We start from the raw sequence: 26848 nt of genomic DNA, 5'->3' as shown, positions 1-26848 counted from the left end.
GCAACTCTCCCAGATCCTTTGACGACCCACTCCTGGTTTTCTCCCCCACTTCCTTTAATAATGTGTTGGTGCCCTCCCCGCGGCTGTTATTCTAATGAGCTGGACCGGCTACTATGACAGTGTCCCCAACCCCTTGGAGAAAGAGAGAATGAAGGGACTGTGTGTTAGCTGTCACTGAGAACCAGAGAACTAGGAGGTGGGACCTCCAGGAGCAGAGGGATCTGAAAGACAAAAAGCTGTGGTCTGAACAATGACATGGGCCAGCTCAGGGTCCCCCGCTGCCCCCAGGGAGAAGAGGGTGGGCTGGGAAAAGGTGGGCAGCTGGCTTTACTTACGGACTGGCTGCGTCTTGAACTCGGAGGCCGCGCTGATCTCACCCAGCCCTTTGCCATTGAGTGCCGCCAGCCTTACGGCGTACGTTGTTTCGGGCTTCAGGCCCACAATGGTGACAATGCCCTCCATGCTGGCTGTTATGAGAATATGGGAAGGATGACAGAAGAGTGAAAGTCTGCTGTTAAAATAGTGCAGCCACTCTGGAAAACAGTAGGGAGGGTCCTCAAGAAATTAACTGTAGATTTATCATTTGGTCCAGCAATTTTATTTCTGGGCATATGCATAGAATTGAAAGTCGGGACCAAACAGATACCGATAACTGGCTATCCATGTTCACAGCAGCATCATTCACAATAGCCGAAAGGCAGACACAACCCCAATGATCATTGACTGATGAATGGATACATGAAATGCGGCATATACATACAATGGAAGGTTATTCCACCTTAAACAGGAAGGAAATTCTGACACATGCTACAACATGGATGAACCTTGAAAATATTTTGCTAAGTGAAATAAAATAAGCTAGCCATAAAAGGACAAATGCCATATGAGTCCACTTATATGAGGTGCTTAGAATAGCCAGCTACATAGAGACAGAAAGAATGGTGGTTGCCAGGGGCTAGCGGGAGGTAGCGAATGAAGAGTTACTGTTTAATGGGTACAGAGTTTCGGTTTGGGATGATAAAAAGTTGTGGAGATGGATAGTGGTGATGGTTACAACTTAATGCCACTGAATTGTACACTTAAAAATGATGGAATGCAAAATGTATGTTATTTATATTTTATATTAATAAAAATAACTAGAATTGATCTTTAAAAAAAAATCTGGTGGACAGATAGTGACATGAGATCAACCTGCCACAAAATTGGTATGAGATTTCAGAGGGAAGTTAGGAAGGTAAAGTGATTGCTTTCTTCTGGCTCTAATGCTGATTACCCAGCAGCTCCTCTTGGCCCCCTGGCTCCCCCCAGAAGCTGAAGGAGTGATGGAAGCTTTCTGGCAGAACTAATTCTGAATAAAACCGCATTGGACTATACCTCTGAATGGCCGTGATACTGGTATCCTAGCCCACTCCCAATTCCACTCCGATTACCACATATGAGACCAGGATTAAAAATTTGTATAGAAACAAAACATATTTCACTGAGTTATTCCAATTAAACCCAAAAGGGGGAGTCCAACATAAGCACACACCATCCTCAGATGACCTAGGCTCAGAATTTTCACAAGAATCTTCAGTCTTTTAATCTTTAGCTTGGAAAACTAGTACAGGACTGAGTTAAGGGCAGACTTGTCCTGCTGGCTGTGCTTATTTGGTTACTATCACAATTACAAGACAGTCAGTCCCTGAGTACAGATATCCAAGCACGACTGGCCAGGTGTCGGCAGAGAACCTGCAGCACAGGTAACTCAGACGTGCAGAGTAGGGTGGATTGGACTCAACTGGCCACGTTCAGAACCTATGCACTGGACTCATCTGGCTGCGCTCAGAACCTACGCAAGGCTCCTGCCTGGAATGTGGTAGAGATGCCTTCATCCATCCTGGAAGGGTCGTGAGAACCAGGCTCTGAAGCACAGAGCGTGGGTTGAGGAGGCAATAGGGGCAACAACTCTATAGGCAGATGTGACTTTGACCTAATTCTGGAGGTGCAGTTTCTAATTCTGTAGGAACATGTACAGGATGGCAGGTGGGAACATCTGAGTACCGAGGCACTCGTGATCCCAATGGAAACACCGACTCCCCCAACTCACCTTCCTTGGCATCATACCACTTGGAATGCCATATTTCTTCACCCACTGCTCTCCACTCAGCTTTGTATTTGAGGATGGGCACCCCACCTGTGGCCTCTGGTTCATCAAACTGCACCTGGGCTGTGCTGGAGTATGGCTCCACCTGGTCGATGGATGGTGAAGAGGGAGTGTCTGTGGGGAGGACACATATGGAGACCCAGGTGAGCCCAGTTTGGCCCAAGACCATTAACTCCCAGTCACAAGGCACATCTCTTTCATTTCTGCTCACTCTTGGGAATCCTGTCACTGTATCCTGTCCTCCTGGCCCATGTCACCAGATGCTTCTCCCCCAACATGCCCTATGTGCAGATCCAATGACTCCCAGCTTCCCAACCCTCTGGCTTTGCTGACCCTGGCCCTTTCTTCTTCCCAATATCCTGGAATCATTCAAGTACACAAATTGGACTGGCAGGGGTAGGTGGGGGGTTGTGGCAGCTGCCGTAAGGGACACTCACCTGCTTGAACAAGGATGAATTCCAAGGACTCCTGCCCAATGCGGTTCACTGCAGTACAGTTGTAGTTCCCAAAATCATTTTCAGAGTCCGGGGTCACCTTTAGAAGAAGAAGCTCTTGGGTTACAAGTGTCCCATGGGATGGTCACAGACTCAGATCTTTATTTACTTGATTAAGTGAGTAAAAAACAGAACTAGTAAAGTACAAATCATTAGCTCCAGCCCAGCCTTAAACAAGAGAAAAGAATAGCAGAGGGGCTCATGAGAGAGGCACATTCAGGGAGGGGACTGGTAGAGTGGGCGAAGGGGAGCTGAAAAGAGGCCCAGTGTCTTCTCTAGCCCATGTCAGAGAAGTAGGAGAGAGGACTTGAGCTGCATTTTGGAGCCCATCTAGAGTCAAACTGTGCTTTCTCTGCTCTGCCCCACCCCCATCCTGACTCACCTCCAGATAGCTGGCAGAGGGGGTGTTGTAGATCTTGATATTGCTGTAGTTGGAGCTTGGCAGCAGCTGGCCATCCCGAAACCATGAGATCGTGGCACTGGGATAGGCAAATACCTCGCAGGTGATGTTCACCTGGTTCCCCTCCCAAGTGTACACAGCCACAGGGCCCTGTAGCTTCGGGGCATCTGCAATAAATAACAATGACTATCAGGATCACTGCCATGATCATGAAGCCCCCATATCCTGTCTCCTGGCACTGGGAAGGCAGGTGTGCCCCAAAGCAGAGCTAGTGCCTGGTATAGTAGAGGTCAGGGCCATTTTAGAATTCCTGTGCACAGCATGGGAAGAGTCAAGGGCACAGCAGGATTGTAAGAAGCCTGGAGATGGTGTGTGGGGGGTGGCTTGGGAACAGAGCTCTGAATGGCCCAGAGCCAGCTGCAGGGAACGTGAGCAGAACTCATAGGGTGCAGGTAGGTCCTTGCTGCTGTTTTCCTCTCTCATCCTGATCCTACCTTGCCCCTCCCCTCCCACATCCTTCCCCATTTATTCCTCACATTGCACTTCAAGGTACATGGACTGGGAGTCCTGGCCGATGGTGTTGCTGGCGGTGCAGATGTACTCTCCGGCGTCAGTGTACTGGATGCTCTTCAGGGTCAGCGATGACACACGGGCATGGCTGCGCACCACCATGTGCCCATCCAGAGTCTGCCAGGGGGAAAGGGAGCGTGTCAGAGCCCAAGGCAGAGCGGAGGGCAAGAGTGCTATGGCAGGATGGGGTCTAGGAGACTAGGCCATCGCTTGTCTGTGACCCATCTCTCTTCCTCTCTCCTCTCTGTGTCAATGGCTTTCTTACTTTAGGTACCATCTAATGGGGGAGGCTCTGGGAAGCAGCATGAGAACTTGGGAGTATCCGAAACAGAAAATGAGACTCAGTTATGTCAGGCAGCCTGATCTAAGTGCCAAGATTGGTTTGGGGCTAGGTTCTCCAAGATGACTTTGTTTGGGATGTCTAAAACGGAAGCAAAGCCTCCAGCCAGCAGATACTGCAAAAGCCCTACCTCATGAGATGCTGGGAAAACTGCATTGCCACCCTGTCCTTTCTGTCTGTCCACTTGCCAGTTCCACGGTGCATGTACCCGTAGCAGGACATTCCAAGTGCCCAACATAAGTAACTATTAAAGAAATCCTTATTTCTGCAGATGCCTCTTTCCTGGATGCTTAAAAGTGAAATAATCCCATGTAAAAACAAGCCAAACAACTCAAAGATCAGGAGCCACCGCACTGGAAGGGAGAGTAACTGGGTTCTCTCTCCAGGGACAGTGGTACAGAGAGTCCTAGTCAGGTCTGGGATCCTTGACACCTCGGCCACCACCATTTTATAGTCCTTGATACAGCAATGGGCTTCCTAAATCTCTGGAATTATAATGATTGGTCAAAAAGAGAATCAGTACATGGTCCTTAGGCAATGGGTACTGGAGTATTTCCAAGCAGATTTTCCCCTTGACATTCTAAGTAAAATGGTTGCTGGCCCAGGAAGAGTCTACGCATGTGGCCTAACTTCAGATTCTCAGGAAAGTTAGTGATCTGGAGAAAAGGTCTTGTTCTGTGCGGGCTGGGCCCTCTTGTCTCCAGTATATGATGTTCTGTGGGGATAGACAGGAGGTTATATTCTGCACCAGGCATCTACCATCCCATGCATTGGGTCTTTAAAGAATGACAGAACCATTGGCTTCAGGTTCTTTGGATATGCCGATTTGGGGCCCTGAAGCCCAGAACTGCAATGTCATACAGCAGCCAGAGTAGGAAGCTCACAAGAAAGGCATCACTGGCCTTGTTCAGCAGTCTCAGCAGATTTACCACGAGAAGTCCCTTGGACCATCACTGACAGATCTAGTCTATTCTGGTCAACTCAGCCCCTCACATTTCATGTCTGGAAGCTGAAAAACAACTCTAGCAAGAAGACAGAAGAGCCAAGCAAAGTCATGACTGCCTACTGCTGCGAGTGCCATTCCTCCCTGGGATGAGTTCTCTGTTGCTCTACTTTGACCTACAAATCTGGGACACTGGTTGGTTGAAAGATGCATCCCAGGAGATGCCACACATTAATGAGAGATGACAACAAACAGGCGTGGAGCACTTCGCTAGAAAGCCTCGTGACACCCAGTTTGTTGGTGATACTGGAGCTTTGAGGGGTGACAGTGCTGATACATTCCGGGGCTATTTTCATACATCATACACACAAGTCTTTACCTGTGAGTCTAGGCTAGTGGCCTTGAGAGCATGGGGCCATCCCTGCAGGTATCTCTAAAGGGCTGTGCTGACCTGCCTGTCTCTCTTACTTGTCCAAACAAAGCAGGACTGAAGGCAGAGGGAACTTAAGGACAACCCCTGGCCTTTCTGGTGATCTCTGTAATATCAACCAGCAACTGAACTAAAATTCTTTGTGACACAGACCAGACTTGTCCTGGGGCACACTTGGAAATTGAACCATACTCTTCTGGAAGTCAAGAGAACATTTCCATAAGGAAGAGATGTTGTAACAAAAGAGGCAGAGAAACTAATGTAGGCAAGAATAGGACCTTAATGACAACAAAGCAGGGGATATTCCGAGTCTTTACTCGGAATAATCTAGAAAATGGTTGAAGAGAAGCTTAGAAAACAGTTGCATGGACAGCCATGCTTTTTTTTTTTTTTTTTTTTTTTTTGGATTCCTATCTAGTTTCTTTCAGCAAATTTCTCCATGTGGAAATTTCTCTTGTTTAATGATGTCCACAGACCAGCCTTCTAAAGAGAATTCTTATTTTGCAGTAGGCTCACTACAGATTTGGTGATGGAATTATCTGCCAGATGCCCAGTTCTCCGTTTGAGGATACACAGATAGACTCCAGTGTCATTAGACTATCTTCCCCTGAAATGCTTTTACTCTGGCTCCTACACAGCTTCAGGGAGTGCCACCTACCAGCCATCCAGACAAAAAGTCATGCTGACCACCCAGGCTGCAGCAGAAGGAGCAGACGAGCTCTGGGCAAGTATGAAAGATATCGATGGCAAGAAAACTCCTTTTTTCCCCAAAAGTATGAAGAGTAATGATAATTATTCTTCTCATCAAAACGTTTTTGTCTCCCTCCTTCCAGGTAAAAGTGCTAACGCTTTTAGAACTTACAAAATGAAATTGGCCATAACCCGAGCCTTCTTTTGCACTCATCTGGACTTATGGTCTTCATCTCTGAATGAGACAAACAGGAGAGAATGGAACTTCTGAGCCCTAGGGGCAGCATCCACTTGAAAGTCAATTATGTCCAAAGTAAGACACTCACGATAAGGACCCTTCTGAAAAATGGAGTGAGGTGTCTGCTTTTCTGGGAGTAAACCTATTACTTCCACTTACAATAATAATTCTCTTAACATCTCCTTAATGCTCCCTGATAAATCTCACCTCCTCCTCAACCAGGTCTAAATGAGAATGACAAGGAAAGTTGTATGAGGCCAAGCAGAATGAGATCTGTAGCTGCTTAAGAGTGGTGGATAATTAACCCTTCTTCTCTCTCTTCCCCAGTCCCAGTGGGTCCATGACTTTTGGACAATAAAGCACCCAACCTGTGACAGCACTAAGTGATTCCTGTGCCATAGGCGGGAAGCATCTCAGTGAGGATGTGCACTTAACAGTCATCCCAGTGACAGGGAGGAGGAAGGTCTTATACACAGGAAGTTTAGAATGAACCGAATTTGACAATGGCAGCCTGTTCATGTGCAGAAACTAAGATCAGTGCCTGGGGACAGGCAGTCAACTTTTAAATATTAAACAGCATATCAATATGGATGGCCTTGACCTGAACACATGAGTTATATGTCATGGATAATTATCATTTCTGAAAGATTAAGAGGATAGATTTACCAAATTAAAATCCAGAATTTATAGGATCATCATGTTCTGCATTTATAGCATTACACGATCAAAGCCCCATCTGGATAAAAGGCAAAGGCTACTTTAAAAAAGTCCTTAGAGAGTAGATCCTTGAATCTCATCTGAAGTCTACTGGTTTTATTTTCACTGTATGTCACTTCATATAAATCAGGTAAAAAATTATAGGCATGATCATAAGTAGGGTCTTGAGATGTGGCAGTCAAGGTCGAAAGATTAATATTTAGCTTCAGTTTTCAAACTAAGTCCCACATTATCCAAACTGAAGCAATGAGACAGAGAAATCTCAAAGGCTAAATGTTACTGACTTTAAAAAACATAAAACCATTTGTACCACATCATTCTAATCTCATACATTTAATGGTCTATAAAAGTAATGGAGATATGTTTAGCAATTTGGGAAAACCAACGAGAGATGTCATTTGCATTGCTTTTGAGATGAAACTTGACGTGATAATTTACCAAGACTGATTATTATAAAATAAGTGAGCAACAAGATGAGTTGAGCTGGAAAGGAAAGGGAGGAGTGGGTTTTTAGATCACTAACTCTGTGACTTTATGGTCCAGAGCCACATCAACCATGTGAGTCAAAAAACTTTCATAATTTCAAAATGCCTGGCCTGGGAATCGGGGGCAATTTATTTCTATCGGTATAATTATCTGGATGTGATTTTACCAGCACCAGCAAGAGAATAAGATCCAGTTTTAGGAAATAATATGCATTTGTTCATCCACTCCCAACACAGCTTGCTTGCTCATCCTAAAATGATACTATTGCTAAGTAATGTCTACCACTATCGACCTATTCTTTAATCTAGCTAAATGACTAATTAGTTTAGCATGTCTGGTTATTAAACTGCAATGGTGAGTTAAACTGCAATGCTTTCAAAGCTAAAGACTGGCTAGTGGTCAGGCAAGCTATACCTCTTGTTTCTCTGGTCGAGTCCACGAAGCCTGGAGAGAACAAGATATAAAACACAACAAGAAAGCAGTAAAATTTTACAACATGTTGCTTTAGAGAATGTATCACACTGCATTCCGTGCACATGCAGCTTTTCTTTAATTCAGAACTTTTTCCAAGGCCCACTTTCAATGGTGTGTTTATTACACAATTTAATTTAGGATTTAGCTTATGTCCAGCTTTTTTTCCCCCTTAGGCACATTAAAATGTATAATTCAAAAGGTTCAGGCTTTCCTAATCTTTGGTATACCTAGATATGAATACCAGTAGGACCAGACTGCTCTTGTTCCAAAATACCTTAAATATTGCTCACAGTATTTTGCAATATGACTAGTTCTAACCACATTATCTAGAGATACTTAGAGAATAGGCCTCCTCCAGCCGGGCGTGGTGGCTCACGCCTGTAAACCCAGCACCTTGGGAGGCCGAGGCGGGCAGATCACGAGGTCAGGAGATCGAGACCATCCTGGCTAACACGGTGAAATCCCGTCTCTACTAAAAATACAAAAATAAAAAAATTAGCTGGGCATGGTGGCGGGCACCCGTAGTCCCAGCTACTCGGGAGGCTGAGGCAGGAGAATGGCGTGAACCCGGGCGGCAGAGCTTGCAGTGAGCGAGAGATAGTGCAACTGCACTCCAGCCTGGGTGATGGAGCGAGACTCTGTCTCAAAAAAAAAAAAAAAAAAAAAAATAGGTCTCCTCCTTTGGATTTTATAAGGTAGCTTATCATAAATATACTAATGCCATTTAATGCTCATGCATTTTATAACTCTTTGCATGCATTCTGTGAAAATAAAATTTTTATTGCCAAAAAGGAACAAAGCAAGGAGCAGAGAGGTACACTAGGAATGAGAAGTATGAAGTCCTTGAGACCAGGAGTCAGGAAGCTTTGAGGATACCAAATGGAAGTGGTTGTGGGAGGACTCCAGTCCTTAACAGCAGAGAATGCCCAGATGGTATGCGGGCTCCGGCATGTACCATCTTCATCAAACACGGCATTCCACTCACAAGTTGGCATTCGCAAGCCAACCCAGGGACACAGGGGTTAGGGAAATTTTCCACCCACATCTAGATTTTTTTTATTTCTCCAGCACTTGGAAATCTATTCTCCTTACAGTTTATCTGTTTTTCATACTAGGATTCAAAGATATGACAGCTGCATTGTTCTTTTTATTACATGGCAAGACTGCCTGATTGTCTCTGATGTTCAGATGGAAAAAGGATAGAAAAGACGCCAGAATCATAGCAACGCAATCCAGGGAATGCAAATAAGTTAGCAAACATTTAGTAAGAGTCCACTAAATGCAAGGAACTTCTGTGAGAAATGAGATGGAAATATCGAGTTATGTCACATGATGCGGGAATGAAGAAGAAGGTGAGAACAGAGGAACGTGCAGAGACCAAAGTAACGGTGGGCCAACATGTCAAATGTGCTTGCCAATTCCACATCACTTAGAAGCTTGTCGGTTACATGCCAGGGCTGCAGGAATCAAGATCTTTCTTTTGAGAGACTCTATCACATTGAGTTGTATGTTTTTTCAAATCTGATTATTCTTGTGTCTCTCCCAAATCACTATGGTTCTGTGGCTTTTAGAATAAGTAGTTGCTAGTAACACAAAGCTTCCAGTAACATAACCTCTTACTTTTGTGCCCGGTGGAATGATAGGAAATATCTTGGCCCTAACCATTTGGTGAACCTGTGACCCACATTAAGACAACCTGATATGCAAATGTACACACTTATGAAATAAATCAGGGTATGATTAGTAATCCTCCAAAAATTGTTCTAGGTTGTTTTGATATTCATATTTTATTGTCTTACACACAAGTCTGTAGGAATATGTATATAAAACAAAGTGAAGCATTTCTATAATTTTCTTATGTATTCTATTATTCATGTGCCCACATACTGGATAAACCTGACTCTGATTGCTCAATGCAGTTGTCTTTTCCAGTGTTTAAAAGCAGGCCCTGAGTTTGTACTGAATGAGGAATTTTTTCTAGTGAAAAGGAAATTCCAGCTTCCAAAGAATCCAGAACTTCAAAAGTTCTCTTACTTGTGAGATATTCTGTTAGCCTAAGATTCAAGATTCACGGAATGCTTTTCATTTTTCCTGTCTCTTCTGATCTCAATTCTTCACTGCTCTTCTTTCCTTAATAAGGCTTTATAGGCCTTTCTTTGTCAGCCATTTCAAAGGCATAGAGATGTTCAAAGAGGCATATGATGGATTTTTTCTGCCAGGGATAGAGTATGTAAATCATCATCTGTGGGTCTCAGGCAGTATGTAAATGACACCTGGAATTTAGCAGCACTCAGTCAAACACCTGGCAATATTTAAAAGGAATCTGGGCAGGATGAGTACTGAAATAACATGGATGCAGAAGCTTTCTGAGGTATCACAATGACTTTCATACAGATGATCAAATTGACCCATTATGACGGTCAACTTTTTTGGTCAACGTAATAGTAACTACTAAGTAATGCATCAACTTTTGGACAGCTGATCTATCTTAATGATCTCGATGACCCAAACAATTAGGTACCCTAGCTATTATCAGTTGTTGAGCTAAACCAACTCAACTAGTTGAAGCTTAACTGATTGGTAATGGTCATTCTCAGATGAGTGACTAGACTCAATACAGAGACATGATCAAGGGTAGAATGTGACCTGAATTCAGGCTCATTGTACTTGTTTTTGCTTATCTCCCCCCTTCTTTTATAATGAACAAGAACATTGGTATTCCATTAGAAAGTCAATAACCATATGTCTATGGTTGAATGCCCTCTTTTCCACCTCTTCCCTTAAGAAGACTAATACTAGACTACATTTAAACACAAAGCTGCTTTAACTCACTTACATTGTAACTAACTTTATTAAAGGAGTCATTGAACCTTCCACTAAAGTAATACAAACCATGAGAGAGCACTGTGGCACCATGGCATCAGGTGGCCTACCTTCTGAGCCACCGAGCCAGAAAGAAGCCATTGTGGCAGTCCAAGGGCTCTGTATTGACCTTGTTTTAGTCAACATTTCTATCAGTGACTTGGACAAAGATATTGCAAATAAGTGTTCATACAAGGTTGGAAGCAACAGCTAATACAAATGTTAGATGACGACTGCATTGGAAGACTATTGAACTGCCTGCTCTTGGGCTCTATGCTTAGGCTGGGATCCCCACTGACTGCTCTACTTCTTTACTTTTAATATACACATGGGTTGAAGTGCCCTGGACACACAGATTTCTAAGGTGAATTTCTAATGACAGTCAGTCCTGACTGGTTACAAAGATGGACTCAAACAGTCATTCTCAAGCCAGGAGGTGTTTGTATGTGTCATAGTTTTAGTAACAATTAGAGGTGGTTACTGGCATTTAACAGGAAGGGGACTAGAAATACTAAGTTTCTTGCAATGCATAGTACAGTCCCAGTGAAGGAAGCCTCTTCCCAAATTGCCACCATGACCCTGTTGAGAAGCACTGGGTTGCAACAAACAAAATGCAATTTTTAACATAAATAAATATAAAATTCTGCAATATTGGTTAACCAATCAATTGCATAAGAACAGGATAGGTGATATGTGGCTTAAATGGGGTTCATGTAAAAAAAGACCTGAGCATTTTAGTTGACCACAAGCTCAATATGAGGCAACAGAATAAGGAGACTGTTAAGAGCTAATGCTCCTTTACCTGCATGATGGCATCCACATCAAAGAGGCAATGGCCCTCCTGAAGTCTGCATTAATTACGCTGAGCACAGCAAAATTTTAGGGGAGCACTAGTGAACTGAAACTATGTAGTATAAGACAACCAGAAAGATAAAAGGTATGGAAACTATGACATATGAGAAATAGTGAAAATAACTGGTGTGTTCAAGGTAAAAGGAGTGGACTGGAGGAAAGTAGAAGAGTTTTTAATGGCTCTCATGCAAAGGACTGAGTGGCAGAGGCTGGGAGGACTAAGCAGAGGAAGGGGCAGGGTAGCAGCTCATTCTGCTCTTCAGCATTGGCCAACTCCCCTGCAGAGGACTGATACTATCACGTTTCAGACAGGGACCGACTGGCTTCCTGGCAAGGATGCTAGGCCAGGGTGCCAGGCGAGACTGGATGACCTCAAAAGGTGCCTCCCGAACATCTATGATTTTAGCATTTTACATGATCTAAATCTCAGGAAGCTTCTTTACCTGACCAATTAGATACAATCATCTATTCTCGTTTGCTTCGCATATCACCCTGATTTTAAAAAGAAAATGGTTGTTTTCCACTCCTACAATTACAGCGACGCTAGTAATCTTGATTCCTAATTATATAGAATGCAACTTCGGATGGAGGAGAACATGAGGAGAGGCTGCCAAAGTAAAAATGAAATGTATTTTCTGTACTCCAACCAGTCATGAACAGCCCATATTTGTTTTCTTAATTATTAGCTATCCATAGTGTAAGATGGACAATATGCCTCTTTGATGTCAATATATAATTAACAGAAATGGCAAATTTTCTTATATAGAGTTTCACTCAGGCAAATATGTCAGTCTGGTGTCACATCACTAGCTGATTTGCAGGACTTGTTTTAACACTGATTTACTCATGTTCCAATAAAGTGAACTTGAAGGCAAGTAAAAGAAATACAATACAACCAATGTGGCTGGACTGAAATAACGATCTAAGATTAAGACAAATGATCTATAGTGATAGCAGAATTATATAAAAAGTAGTCACTACTAGGCTTGAGACAGTCTCTGCTGGACACCTGTCTCCATATTTAGCAAGTATGAATGTGTATTAGTTCCTGGCTATTATTCTTATTCTAGAAAAATGAAATCATAGCTACAAGCCAGAAGTGCCAACCTATTAAAGAACCTCAGTAGGCACAAATCTTAATAACCTTTCTGGTCTAGATTGGCTGTTGAGCTATTCCTAGAAATGATATAGAATTCAAAAGCATCATTCATCTGAGGCAGATATTATTTCTGTAGGTCAAAGATATACACTGGGTCACTCTGGACAAAAATCTACTTTTAAGCTAATGTAGAAAGATCTGCCAAGCAGCAGCCTTGTGGTTTAAGCCCTGAAATGTACATTCAATCTGCATAACACACATGAGTGGGGCTGAAATCTTAGCTGAGGGTTTAATTCTAATGTTGATAAAGAAAGTATCCAAGTAAACACCACATCTCTTAATCTAGCTGGTTTTCACAGTATCAAACAGCATATGTGAGTTTCAAAAATATTTAGCAGTTCCTCAGTTGACTTTTTGTTAAGTTGAATTTAACTCTGGAGGTAAAGGTTGCAAAAAATAATAGGTTATTTGGAAGAGCAATTTCTGTTCCATTTGATGCAGTTTTGTTTTCTATTAGTGGGAAAGAAATCAGCTCCTCAAATGCAAATCCCAAATTTAGCTCTGGTATTTCACACTATCCCTTTCTGGCTTTATTTGAGTTTACTCTCTCTAGAGATTTCCTTTGGGCAGGAAGAAGAGTGAAGATCTATCATTTTTGACATTCTGATCAGTAAGCAGTCCATTATAAGTGTTTCATAAGGCAAGGCCATTACTACTGAATAGGTGACAAAACCTGGGATAACTAAAACAGAGCCCATTACTACAGGATATACGAGATGAGATTGGAGAAGTACCATAAGAGGGTTTAAGTTGCATTAAAACCAAGCTTTTTCCTCCAACTTTTGGCCCCCTCAATAATCAAGGGCTGTATGATGTGGGGTCACCTCAGTTTTTATATATTGTCAACAATGAAGTATCTTTCTGGTGGCCTATAAATCCATGGACTTTGAAGCTCAATCTTTCCCACCATTTTGATTTGCCAGGAAGGTTGCTACAATGTTCTTAAACCCTCCATGAATATATTGAAAAACCAGGATGTAATCATCACTTAGAAACTGCTAAATATTTTTGCCTTTAGAACAAAATGATATCCAAATGTGACCAAGAATACAGGCAGACACAATGGCAACCAAGCATTTGTGCATAAGTGCATATATAGCATGAGTATACAAACACAAGAAAAAGAATTAATAGGTTCATTTTGAGCCTGATTATTTCTGGGAGATCTTTCCTAGGGTGCTCTTGAGATGATGACAATGTCACCTGGTGCACCTAGGACATTGCCTTCTCTTTGTTCCCTCACAGCTCCATAACTCTGGGATTGAAAATCACCATTGCCTCCTCCCCAGAACATCTAACTTGAGCATGGCCATACATCATGCCCCTGCCAACCTGTCCAAGGAATTGTGCCTATTCCATTGCAAGGGGATGCTGAGCAGGCCATGTCCTGCAGGCTCGGGGAGGGAGGCCCCGGGATCTGGCTGTGGCCTCTGGTGACCATAACCCATCTCCCAGCTCACCAAAGAGAACTGGGCACGAGCAGACTCAATCTGCTTTGAGTCTGCATTCCAAGGCCCTGAAACTCCTGGGCAGCATGATACCTTTTCTTCGCTGCTGATGTTCCGGGTAGAAGTCCTCCAGGTGATGGAGGGAATGGGGTCTCCAGAGGCTTCACAGGTAAGAGTGACCTGCTCCTCCAATTCCATGGCAGTCTGGTTCTCTACATATGTGATTTTGGGTTTTGCTGAAAAGACAAAACATTTCTCTGAGTTTATCTAATTATCGAGCTTTCTGGGTTTCAACGATGACATGCACCTATCCAACAAAGGTTATCTATCTGCTAAGTACAAGACCCTAGTCTAGGTGTTTTAGGAGACACAGACCTGACTCCCCAAGGCTTACAGTGATGTAGGCATGTGACAACACAGAAACCATAATAAATAAGAAATATCCTATTGACTAAGAGTGATAAGGGCAAGGAATGCAGGAGGCATGACGTAGCGCAAGAGTGCCTCCCTGGATGGAGCCTTCAAGAGGAGATGGCTTTGGAGCTGGGCCATGAGATTTTCAGCAGGTGGAACTCTAGGGTGGAGATGGAGTCATTTGAAGTGTAGGAAACTGATTGAACAAAAGCAAAGAAGCAAGAACATATGAAGAGATGGCTGGGAAGAGAACAGTGTGGCATGAGGCACAGGAAGCAGAGGCTGGATGGCTGGAATTTTACCTGGTGCCTGGTGGAGGCCCACAGACAGCATTTAATCAGCGACACAAAAGCTTTTGTATTTCAAGAAGGTTAACCTAGGCACATTTCAGGAAGCACTGGACTAGAGAAAACTTTGAGGTGGGAAAACCAGTTTGGAAGCACTGGCAATGACCCAGATGTGCGGTAACGCTGGATTCTGAACAAGGTCGTTCGAGAGGAAAGAGCAAAGAGCAGCTTTGAGACAGATGCTGGAGTGGAGGAAGGTTCAATAAGTGGTAGCTGAAGAGAGGGCAAGGAGGGGTGAGAAGAACCAAAAGGAGCAATAAGAAGGAGTCCAAGTGACTTGGAGTCTTAATGACTGGGAGAATGGTGTCAGCATTAACTCAAATGAAGAAATCAGGCAAGGAACTGGATGGGGGCTCTGCGGTGGGCTCAGGATGAGAAGGAGATGAGTTGAGATGAGTTCATTTTCCAAATGTTTTGGGTAATGCAAGAAAACACAAGCATTCCAAAGCTAAGTTAAATGTTAAAACATTAGAGAAAATTGAATTTTCCCAATTTAAAACAATTATGCTCTGAAATTGCTGAACTTTGTGTGGAAGAGAAAAGACAACACTGCACAAATGTAACTTATTTCGTGAATAAAGGAAAAGGCCAGGCTATGGAAACAAACAAATGAACCAAAAAACCTCAAGAGAATGATAGCTAGTTTTTGAAAAGACTATATTTGCTTTCTATTCAAATTCATACAGTAACCCTAAGTAGGCGAATAAACGACTGCCTATATATATTCTCCATGTTGAGGTCTTTGATGCTATTTTAATAAACAGAAAACAATAACAGAACTATACACTTTTTGTTACAAATGCCTGCTTCTACATAAAATCACCTACATAGTTCAAATACTTGCCTAAAGGTAATGCATACTAACAGCCTGTTTAGCAAATCCTTTTTTGATGGATAGCACATAGGCACATCTCAATCCAATCTGGCCAAATGTTCCTAGATTTCAGTTGATGGAGTCCACATGAATGAGGTTAAACCTCATAGGTTTCCCTATTGTGTCTTCCTTGATAGATACGATTTTCGAGAATATTACAACTTGTATTGGAAGGAATATGTGCTAAGTGCCATTGACAGGGAAATTTTAGAGGGCAAAGTAAAATAAAGGTAAAATAAAAGAAACATGAAACACAAAAAAGGCTAATAAAATAAAATAAAATAAAGGTAAAATAAGAGCTGAATCTCTATATTGTAAAAGTCACAGAATAAAAAAATTAAAAAAAAAAATTCAGCCATACAACTGAATCCACTAAACTCAACAGTTGTTTTGAGGTCCGGAGATAATCTCAGGAAGGTTGAATTTGGGGCCTCTTAAAATCTTGTCAGACTCTGAGATCTGGACAGCGTTTTGCTGACCTTCTCCTGACCTGCGGTACTTTGTCATGGCAGCCGAAGGTTAACAGAAGACAGGCAAGGGTCAGTTGCCATCTATTAGTATTTGGCCTTGGTGGCTCCATTTCCCAGATGGCTACAGAAGGTGCATTGTATGACTCCTTAGAAAAAAGGCAAACCATATTCTTATTAAAACATGATCATGGCTAATTTTGTAGAGTCTACAGAGTGCTGTGGGAAGGAAGGCAAGCTTCCCACTGATAACTTAATTCTCTATTACTCTAGAAGCAGTGCTACTGTCAGAACTAATTCAGAAAGCTCAGAATGCCACCTTAGAAGAAGACAGTGATATACATAATTTATTGTCTAAATTGGGACTCTCTTGAGAGTTACATGAAAGGCTCTAAATAATTGCACCAGGACAAAGGGCATTAGTAGGCCAACAGGGACAAATGCTGGGTCACCCTACTGAAAAGATTTTCTCCTTCTGCATTCCAGCATCTAGAGGAATCTCTCCGGGTTTCATCTTCCTATACCCCCTGCCCTCTATTAATTAACCTCTCTTATGAGTTCTTGACTTTTGGATCCCTGTTCTATTCTCCACCTGCCTCCATGGGCCTTAGTGCCTCAGACTGTTCTACTGCACATTTCCCCATATTTCCTCCTGTGAGTTTTCCAAGAATGCTTTCCACTAAGAGGCAGCCTTGTCTACTTCCACTCCAGTTCATGCTCCTACAACCCGAAGAAGAGCCCTGAGGCCCCTGCGCCCCTGAACAAAGAGGCTGGACACTATGCTATGGGGCATGACCAGGTGCACCTTCTTTCAGGCTGCTGCTTGTCCTTTGCTGTAACCCTCAGGGGCTGCTTGAGACACAGGGCTCCTAGCCACTGGTGAACTTGCCTTAGCCACAGAAGCATGAGACCTCAAGAGCATTTACATGAGCATCAAAGGAATCAATACAGACAAAACTTCTTCAGAGGCATGCATATGGACAGCAGTAATGAGAATTCACTGCCAAATTTAAAGGATGAGAGGATGTACCTACTTAGTAAAAGGAGCATCTAGCTAATAACTAAGGCAACATGTGCTAGAACATGTCTTTTTCTTAGGAAAGAACGATGCCACTTAGACACAAATGATGTCATAAAGTCCCTAATTGAGATATGTCCCGTACATACTGATGGACATCCCTTCTTGAAGCCACAGGACTTCTGGGCTTTTCTTTACTATCTAAGCTACAGGCTTCCTTCCTTTTCTACCTCTTTGCTGTAGACTCTACTCCCACTTAGGGAACCTGCCCCATTTCTCTCCTAGCAATGGTCCACGACGGCAAGTCGGAAGGGAATGGAGAGGGAATAAAAGGGTGGAAGACGGAGCCCTAACCAGCTGGTCCCCCCCAGGTGGCTCCCTAGCCCTGTATTAGTCTCTTCAACCAATGGGGAGGCCAGTGGAGGAGGAGAGAAAGGAGGATGACAACGGGAGGTGGATGGGAAAAGGTGGTGGAGAGGAGGCACCAGGTTCCTTTAGGGAGGCTGTATGAACGCAACTCAGACTATGACAGGGGAGGATTCCTGTTCTGAGTGGACTCAGTCTCTACAAGTCTATGATTCCTGCCCTGTCTCTTTGGGAGCCCGGCCACCTCTTCTCTGTTTGTCCCACTATGCTCCCTATTCTTCCAGCTGCAGTTTTGGGAAAGAAATTGTGAAATGTGTGTGTGTATGTGTGTGTGTGTGAGATGAAAAGGGGTGTATGTGTCCAAGGTAGGGGGTAGGAAGACAAATCTTGTCTTAGCAGTTTCCCCGCCCTACTCTCCCTGCCTCATGACCTCCTTCCGTCGATTTGGCCCACTCTTTTCCCTCTACCATGGTCCCACATGGCCCTGCACTCACTGCTCTGGGGCAGCCATCACCACCAGAGAGGCCTGGAAGAGAAGCTGAGATCTGTTCATGCCCAGCCAAGTTGGGACTGGGTTGCTTTTGCAGAGAAACCATGAGCTACCTGGTGGTGCAGGCAGAGTGCACTAATTCTAGTTTTACCAGACACTCCCGATATAATTCAGACACAATATGTGTTCTGTTGGGTTTTGTGGAGTTAACAACCATCACTTAGATTAGAGAAGGGACTTAGGAGCCACCTGCCTCGGTCTGAATCCAGAGGCACCTCATCCCTCTGGGATCAGGTTCCTCCTTTGTAAAACGGGGATAATAATAAAACCTACATCATAGGGGAGTGATGAGGATTAAAAGAGTTAACTTACAGATAGCACTTCACAGAGTGCTTGGCACATTATAGGTGTTCTGTTTGTGTTTGATATTGTTATTATTATTACTTTATGGAGTTAAAGTCTAAAATAATTTCCTAAAGACAGGTGATGATCGTGTCTCCAGGCTTATCTCCCTGCCACATATGTATGTTTGCTTCATCACATAGAACTAATGACAGTTCCACCATTTATTCAATCTAGTGCCTACTATATGCGGGCTACTGTTTCAGGTGCTGGGGATGTATCTGTGAGTAAAACACACACAGCCTCTGTCCACAAGAAGCTCCCATTCAACACAGCCTATGCTTTTCTTGCCTCTGTGCCTGTGCCCAGGCTGCCTAAAATTCTCATCCACTCCTTCAGCTGGGTAATTCCTACTTATGAAATAGTACCTTTTAATGACTTCTCTAACTTACATCACACAGGACCAGAGAACTTGCTTCCTACAAAACACTGTGCATATTGCTATTATGAAGTCATAACAATGTATTGTCGTTTTAAATTTCAGCATTGACTATCTACATTAGCCTGTGAATCTACTGATGAGAACAGAGTCCATGTGACTCATCTTCTAAACTTGGCAATGACTGAGTCCATAGCAGTCACTCAAATGTTGCTGACTGACACTGACTATTGTAACGTTTATGCTTATCCATTTATCTCCCTCTTTGTGCTTCCCAGGGTCAAGGGATGATATCCTACTCATCTCTGTAGCCCCTCTGTCCAGCAACAATGGTGATCAATACACATTTATTAAATGAAGGGATTAATAAATGCATCTATCTTTTTCCATAATATGGAAAACCTTACTAAAACCATAGTGATTGGGGAAGATCAGTCTGAATTCAAGAAAAGACTTTCAAGAATATTTTTCATGAAGTTTAGCTTTCACTCTCAAATACATACAGTTAACTTGAACCAAACTGATAGCCTGTTTCTAAACCCAGCTGTTTACTACTGAATAACTAGCAGACCATTTGCATATAAAGTCTTGATTTTCAAGGGTCTGTGTTTATGAACAGTTCTCCTGATCAGGCTGAATAAGCAGGTCCCAACCCTGATTCCCGGGTGCACATTTTAACGACCTGGGGGCTCCATGTACCAGAGCTGCCCCTCAGACTGGCACCTCCTCAGCAGCGCTGTCTACAGTAGACCAGTTTATCTGTGTGCTTGGTTTTTTTTTTTTGAGACAGAGTCTCACTCTGTTGCCCAGGCTGGAGCACAGTGGCACGATCTTGGCTCACTGCAAGCTCCACCTCCTGGGTTCACGCCATTCTCCTGCCTCAGCCTCCCAAGTAGCTGGGACTATAGGTGCCAGCCACCACATCCGGCTAAGTTGTTTGTATTTTTAGTAGAGACGGGATTTCACCATGTTAGCCAGGACGGTCTCGATCTCCTGACCTCGCGATCTGCCTGCCTCGGCCTCCCAGAGTGCTGGCATTACAGGCGTGAGCCACCGCGCCCGGCCCTTATCTGTGTTTTCTAAACAGATGTGCGGAGAGACTCGAGGGCCATTAGGTTAAACATTTCTCTGCAACCAATTCTTTTTTCAAGATCAGGTCAAAATGCCTTTCAGTTCTGAAATGAATGGAAGTTTCCTGAGTTTATGAAGATGAAGTGAGCAGGGATGTAGGGGCTCTTCTATGACACTGTTTCACACAGGCCAGGGAAGGAGGCAAACACGGCAAAGCAGCCAGCCTGTCGGCCACTAAAGTTACCAAGGGCCTATGCCAAGTCTGGCACTGTTTGGAGTCGCAGGGATAACGCCGTGTATGACAGCCAGGGTTCTGCTATCTTGAAGTTTACACACTAGTAGAGGTAGGAGACAGACAATCCCCAAAACAAATATGCAAATGACATCTGTTCAGGTACTGTTAAGTACAGAGAAGAAGATCCAGTAAGAGTCACGAGAGAGAGATGAGTGGAGGTGGGTGGGGGTGGTCGCAGTGCAGGGGGAGCTGAATTAGCTAGGGCAGTGAAGGAAGGAGCCACTGAGAGGGTGAGTTTGAGTTAAGATCTGAATGGTGGATCAGAAGAAGGCAGTTCAGAGTGGGTCAGAGGGAAAGATAGTCCAAGCAGAAGGGATACCAAGGGCAAGGACCCTGAGATGAGGAACAAGCTTGGTATGTCTGAGCGACATGAAGAAGGCCTGTGTGGTCGGAGAACTTTACATGTGCAGCAAAGTGAGAGATGAGGCTGGAGAAGAAGGTAGGGGCTAGTTCATGTCTGGTCTCATAGGCCATTGCAGGGAGTCTGGCTTTTATTCTGGTTGCCATAGGGAGCCACTGGAGGCTTTCAAACCGATGAGTGGCATTTAGGTCATTCTGGCTACTGTGAGAGAAGGGAATGAAGTGGACCAATAGGGAGAGTCAGGGAGGCCAGGTATGAGACCGTCCCACTGCCCAGGTGAGGATGATGGTGGCTTGGACTAGGGCTTAGGTGGTGAAACTGGCAAGAAATGGGTGCACTGGGTTATGTTCTGAGGGAGAGTGACCAGGGTCTTACTGAGGGACTGAATGTGCAGAGGAAGAGGAATTGTGGCAGAGCAGTGACCTGGGTCCCCATTGCCCTTACCGAAGACTTTGAGGTGGATGGTCGCATCCTGCTCGCCAGCCTTGTTCTCAGCAATGCAGATGTACTCAGCCTCGTCGTTCTTATCCACCTTTTTGATGGTCAGCTGGGAACTATCGTCGCTGAAAATATACTTCTCGTCATCTTCCTCTTGCTCTATCTGTTCCCCATCCCTAGAGTGTGTAGAAATGCAAAGTAGCATGATTTCGACCACAGAAGTAAGACGTTTATTTTTAATTAGGTTCCATAGAATGCAGACTGAGTCAATGGGAAAGACTCCTCAGTCTTCACAAAAAGTTAAGGCACCAAACTGAATGTCCACAATCACCCTTTATTCCTCTATTCCATCCTCTGACTATCCAAGAGCTGCAACTGTACCCACAAAGGTTTAAAAGTGGGCTCCCAAGACCACACCCTCTGGCTCTAACTCTGCCCCTACAAGGCTGAAATTGAAGGAATAATCAATGCACAAGCAAGAGAATCTTATAGAAAAGAGTCCATTCTTCTCCTGAGGTTGATATTCCTAAGAAGCCCACATCCATTTCTCTGAGACACTAACATGGAGCAGACTTCATGATGCCCCATTCTCCTCTAGTCCATGATAAAAGGCATGAGCCAGTTTCTTACTTTGTCCAGCTCATGGTGGGTTCCGGGAAGCCTTCGGCATCACACACCAGGGTGACGGACTGGCCGAGGTTGGCGGTGGCATTCACAATGTTCTGCCTGGCCTGGATGGTGGGTGGCACTGAAGGAAAAAAGGGTGTCATGGGGTGGTTGTGAAAATTTAGAAGAACCCAATGGCCTGGAGAAGAGACACCACTCCAGGTCAGGAGTTCTCAGCCTGCGGGACAAACGTCCTGTGCGGCTACAGAGTTAGTGTCAGAATCGAAATTCGTGTATGTACTAAATAACTTCTGCAAACTGAATAGACATGTTCTCCTACAAACATGCATTTTTGTTTTTCATTAATTGAGAAGCTATAATAATACATTTTATTCATGTTAAGCTGGTATTTAATTTATAGTTGCTATTTTTCATTATATATTTTCTCAGTCAATGCATACTAAATTTAATAACTACTAGAGTCAGAGGAACTCGATGTTAAAAAGGGGCTCTTCATACTGGAAAAAGTTGGATATTACTGCTCCCAGTGGTTAAATGGTTAACACCAATTCGAATGCATCAGCTACAAAAAAGAGTGCCATTTGTCTGGGACTGTGATAAACAACCTTGCACAAAACTGTTTTTTACCAAAGGAATGAGAGGGGGAGAGTTTGGCAAAAAAAAAAAAAAAAAGTGTCAATAGTCAAAACCATTCAACCCTGATTTACTTTTTTTCTTAGTACTGACATTATAATTTCCTGTAAACGTCTTGTAAATGTCAGATCGATTCCATGGGTGTGTTTATTTGACACTGCAAATTAAGATTAATAAGCCTATGGACCATGATTCTGACTATTCTGAGGCCTGAGTTGACTGTAATATTTTCTTTGAACATTTAAGCAGAGGACTAACTTCACAATTATGGTAACATCAAGGACAATGAGGATTAATAGGTAAGCAGTGGGAAAGTTTTTAGTACTGCAGAACAGTGAAGGACCTTCAATTGCTGCACTAACATCCCCCATAGTTGAGGGAAGATCCAACAGGCAAGTATATTAAAAAAAAAAAGAAAGAAATCTAGATGTTAAGGTGGGGAGGGGATTTAGCTGAGAGGGATGATTGAGTCAGGAAAGGATTTAGTTTACAGACCAAAGAGGAAGTTAAGAGAATGATTTTGGAGAACCAAAGTTGTAGCAATGCAGATATCAGGAAGAACGGGATCTCCTCACCATTCACAACGACCTGAATGTCCTTGAAGTTGATCTCCCCCCGTGCCAGGATTCTGCCCTCACAGCGATAAGTGCCCTCATCTGTTTTCTTGATGCCCCGGATCTGCAGGTAGTTGTTGGACAGGACTATGAATCGGACTAGAAGAGATAAGAGGCAGGTTCATCCAAGAATCAGTCAGAGAGCTCTGGTATCTGCAGATAGGGGGCTGAGTCTCTTTCCTGTTTCCTAACTTCAGTCTTAGAAGGTGGGGTTTTAAGCCCAAATAAGAAAATGTGTCCCTGGCTTTGAAATACAGCCAAGAGTAAATGTCTATTAGTAATTTGTCTTTCGTACTGGAGAGAAAATCAAGTACCTAAGTATACCAACTTCAGATATACATCTATTCAGGACCCAGAAACTGCATGAGGGCTCGGGCACACATGAATCGGAGTTTGGACTGGAATGCCTCGGGCTGGTACAGGTGAAAAAGCTAGGGAACTTGGTGCCCTGGGGAAAAGGCAGCTGCCAGGAAATTCAGGTCTCACCATCTTTTTTCAGGATGACATCTCGGCCTTTGTGTTTCCAGATGATGGTCGGCGGGAGGGAGCTGACCACATCACACACAATCACGGCATCTTCCCCCTCCCGGAACTCCTGCGGTGTTGGCGCATTCTTGAACATGAGTTTCTCTGGAAAATGAGCAGAAGAGTGAGGGAAAACAGCTGCTTCTCCCACAAAGATCCCCTTTCACTAGAGCCATGCTACCTGGACTTCACTCCTGGGCAAGTCTCGATCCTGATGTACAGCTGTATAAGAGGGGCACCCTCATAGACGTCAGGCAGAGCAGCTGGCCCAAGCATAGGTTGCCAATGCTTGGCAACCAATATCTGCTCACTGAGTGCTAAATTTATCACATTTTGTGCAGAAAAGGGCCTACAGAACGAAAGGAATATCTTCACCAAGGGTTCCTTGTCATGCAGGATGATGCCAGTGAAGCACAGGTTATAGGTAGAATGAACTGGTGGAACAAGCATTCCACAATGAATAGTAAGAGTCATCGGTCCTTTTCTTGTCTCCTACTCAAACTCCCAGCCCCACCCCAACTTTCTACAGCAGAGAGAATGCTGATGAAAAGAACAGAAAAAAACCATATTTAATGGCAATAAATACCGTACTATCAATACTGTTCCATTAGCTGTCACCCACCATTACTCCAACCACCGGGATGGATGTGTGATATTAATAACAAGGTAACAAGATGTCACCCTCAGATGGGGTTTCAGAGGCAATAGGAACTGCCTGCTCTGAGTGGCGAGAGTGTTCAGATAATGATCCCCCACCCCACTGAGCCCTGGGCTCCATTACCAGCAGGGGAGAGGGAAATAAGAAGGGAGAAGAGCCCAAACTGTAGAACAGTCAGCCAACATTTGGGGAAGGGATGGAGAAACCCGTAACTGCCCTCTGGGAACTGTGTAATTTGAATTTTGAGAATGAATGCCTACGGGGGAGTAGCTGTGACCAGTGTGAACCACGGTTGTGAGTTCTGGGTTGGCCAAGGTCAGAAAAGACTTAGGGAGAGAGAATGGGACTGGTTAGGCCCTCAGCTGGTCCCTCTATCATCATTTCCACCTTTCTACTACCCACGTGTCTCCTTGGCAAGGAGAGGCCAGAGAATGCAGAAGAAGAAGGAGGCTCTTACGAAATATCTTCACGTTGACAGTGGCCTCTGACTCACTGCCATCCTCGCCCGTAACCACACACTTGTAAATGCCGGCGTCGTCGATGTTGGCGTTATAGATGGTGAGGGTAGAGGAGGAATCATCATTCCATACCACTGAGATCCGCTGCTGGTTTGGGGTGAGCTTTTCTCCATTGGGGGAGAACCAGGAGATGTCTTTATCTTTGGCATCTCCTGCCACTAAAGAGGAAGAGATTATTTTTAAGCTACTGAAGTTGAAAAGACTAAGTCCCCTCCAGACTGAGAGTGGCTGATCAGTACGAGTTACTGAACAACGGATCAGTCAAGTCTTGAACATCAGGGAGGGGCGAGTATGGCTGCTAGAATGACGTGCAGCCCTTCTTCGGCTTCTGCATTTAACTATTATATACTTAACACTTCTTACAATATTCGGAAAGAACTCAACAACCACTTGTGCTAGTTGTTATCATGATCCTATCCCTAATGATGGAAGAGAAGAGATATTTGTTGAAAACATACTGTGTGCTGGGCACTAAGCTAGGAACACACATGCCTCACAGAACGGGTAACCAAGGGAATTCGTGAATTTAGGATTTGGGCTCCAGAGCCTAACTGGTCTGAGTCGACTGATCAGCTTGTTTTCGAAGCCTTGGATAATGGGTCTCCTGAGCTGCAGGTGAGAAATACTGGCTAGTATAGGGGTGCAGATTCCAACCACTTTTTATTTTTTATATTTTTTTCCAGCCACGTTGATTCTAGCATCTGCCTGCACAAACTGGCATGACTGTCATTTCGGCACCCCCTGCTCAGACAAATTCATTTCCTTGCATGCTGCAAAGAAGGTGGCCAGAACCACCCATTCTTGCTTTCCCCAGGTACCAATGAGGAGGAACAGACTGCGGTGGCTGAGCTGCCCTGGCACTGAGCTGGAACAGGGCTCTGACACTGACACTGCCCAGGATACTGAGCTGGAAGGGCGCTCAGAACCGGCAGACATGGCTGCGCCCCCTGCCTCTTTGCATGGGGCCCTGCCTCTTCACATGGCACCCTTCTCAGCCCGCACCACCCAGCCCTGCACAGATGCTTAGTATGGAAATGAAGCAGTCTTCCTTTCAGGGCCCATCATGTTTTCAATAAATATCGCTATTTGCAAGATGTGCTGTGGGCTCCACGGCTGCATCTCCAGATCATTGAAATTGCTGTAATGAAGGCAAAGCTGGAGTGAACACATCTGATGGCCACAAGCCACCTCGTCCGCGCAAATCATGACAGCATTTAAAGGCCCCTCCCTGCCAAAAGCTGCTTGCTAAATGTCACCGTTTATACCTAGCTCAGCTCTTTCCTGGTTCTTCCATGTTCTGAATCCCAGTCATGTCACATACGAGAATCTGAGGCTTAACTTGAAGCCTTTTCCTCCACAGGACATTTTCTGATAATTATCTGGGCTGTGGAAATGGGGCATGTTTTCTAAGTGTAAAACAAGGCCACCAGGTCTGGCATATCTCAGAGCTCTGGTGGGGACCATGGCACAGAATACTGATATTCACAATAGACCTGGTAAACCCAGGATATATGTCCTCACAACAAAAGCCATACCAGTATTCTATTTACCTACAGGCAAGTTTTAGACTTAGATTTTCAAGCTCTGGGGAATTCTAAGAAATAAGCCTTAAACAGATCCACCAAAGTATTATTTCTGAGCCAGTGCTGTTCTCCATTGTCATTTACAGAACTCTGAATGTATACAGAACAGGAGATGTGGGATGATTCACTATTCTGGAAGTTGTGCTGATTTTCTTAAGAAAACTCCTAGACTTCCCCTGTAGTCAAGGTGAAGTCTAGATGACGGATTTGCTATGTTGAGGCAGCCTTTTGCAAAAGGAAGGAAGAGGACCTGGCTCTTAAATGGCCACACTACTGACCCTGTAATAGCGCAATGCCAAGAATTCTAGGTGTGGCGTGACCAGCCAGCTCACATGGCCTGGGGGCTCCTGCTCTACCCGGTGAGTTTCTGAAGCAAGTTCTAAAATGCAGCTGCGCACTGGGCACTTGCCTTGGCATAAGAAGAATTTGGACTCTCCAACGCTGATCTCCCCCTGGCTGGGAACAATATCCACCTGCAGAGAAGCTGAAAAAACAAAACAAAACAAAACAAAAACGAAG

At 44.1% G+C, this 26848-nt stretch overlaps 1 protein-coding gene across 8 annotated transcripts in view; it reads right to left on the bottom strand.

Annotated features, from left to right (window-relative positions):
- The window catches only part of NCAM1 (neural cell adhesion molecule 1), a 312305-nt gene that overhangs the window by 42578 nt on the left and 242879 nt on the right, over positions 1 to 26848 (bottom strand). For 7 of the 8 annotated variants that reach the window (XM_073021100.1, XM_073021120.1, XM_073021106.1 and 4 more), the window contains exons 2-13: positions 26739 to 26813; positions 24686 to 24904; positions 23532 to 23675; positions 23007 to 23144; positions 21802 to 21919; positions 21178 to 21347; positions 14343 to 14485; positions 3577 to 3727; positions 3023 to 3207; positions 2584 to 2680; positions 2090 to 2260; positions 336 to 467 (exon numbers count right to left, since the gene is read on the bottom strand). In XM_073021100.1, coding sequence (XP_072877201.1) covers positions 336 to 467; positions 2090 to 2260; positions 2584 to 2680; positions 3023 to 3207; positions 3577 to 3727; positions 14343 to 14485; positions 21178 to 21347; positions 21802 to 21919; positions 23007 to 23144; positions 23532 to 23675; positions 24686 to 24904; positions 26739 to 26813 — 1743 coding nt within the window. Of the gene's footprint in view, positions 1 to 335; positions 468 to 2089; positions 2261 to 2583; positions 2681 to 3022; positions 3208 to 3576; positions 3728 to 7868; positions 7899 to 14342; positions 14486 to 21177; positions 21348 to 21801; positions 21920 to 23006; positions 23145 to 23531; positions 23676 to 24685; positions 24905 to 26738; positions 26814 to 26848 lie in introns of all 8 variants that reach the window. The other variant, XM_038005205.2, reaches the window with a different exon arrangement.

The sequence above is a fragment of the Chlorocebus sabaeus genome, chromosome 1 (genome assembly GCF_047675955.1).
Source record: "Chlorocebus sabaeus isolate Y175 chromosome 1, mChlSab1.0.hap1, whole genome shotgun sequence".
Lineage (NCBI taxonomy): Eukaryota > Metazoa > Chordata > Mammalia > Primates > Cercopithecidae > Chlorocebus > Chlorocebus sabaeus.
This window is presented reverse-complemented; position numbering and strand designations above follow the sequence as displayed.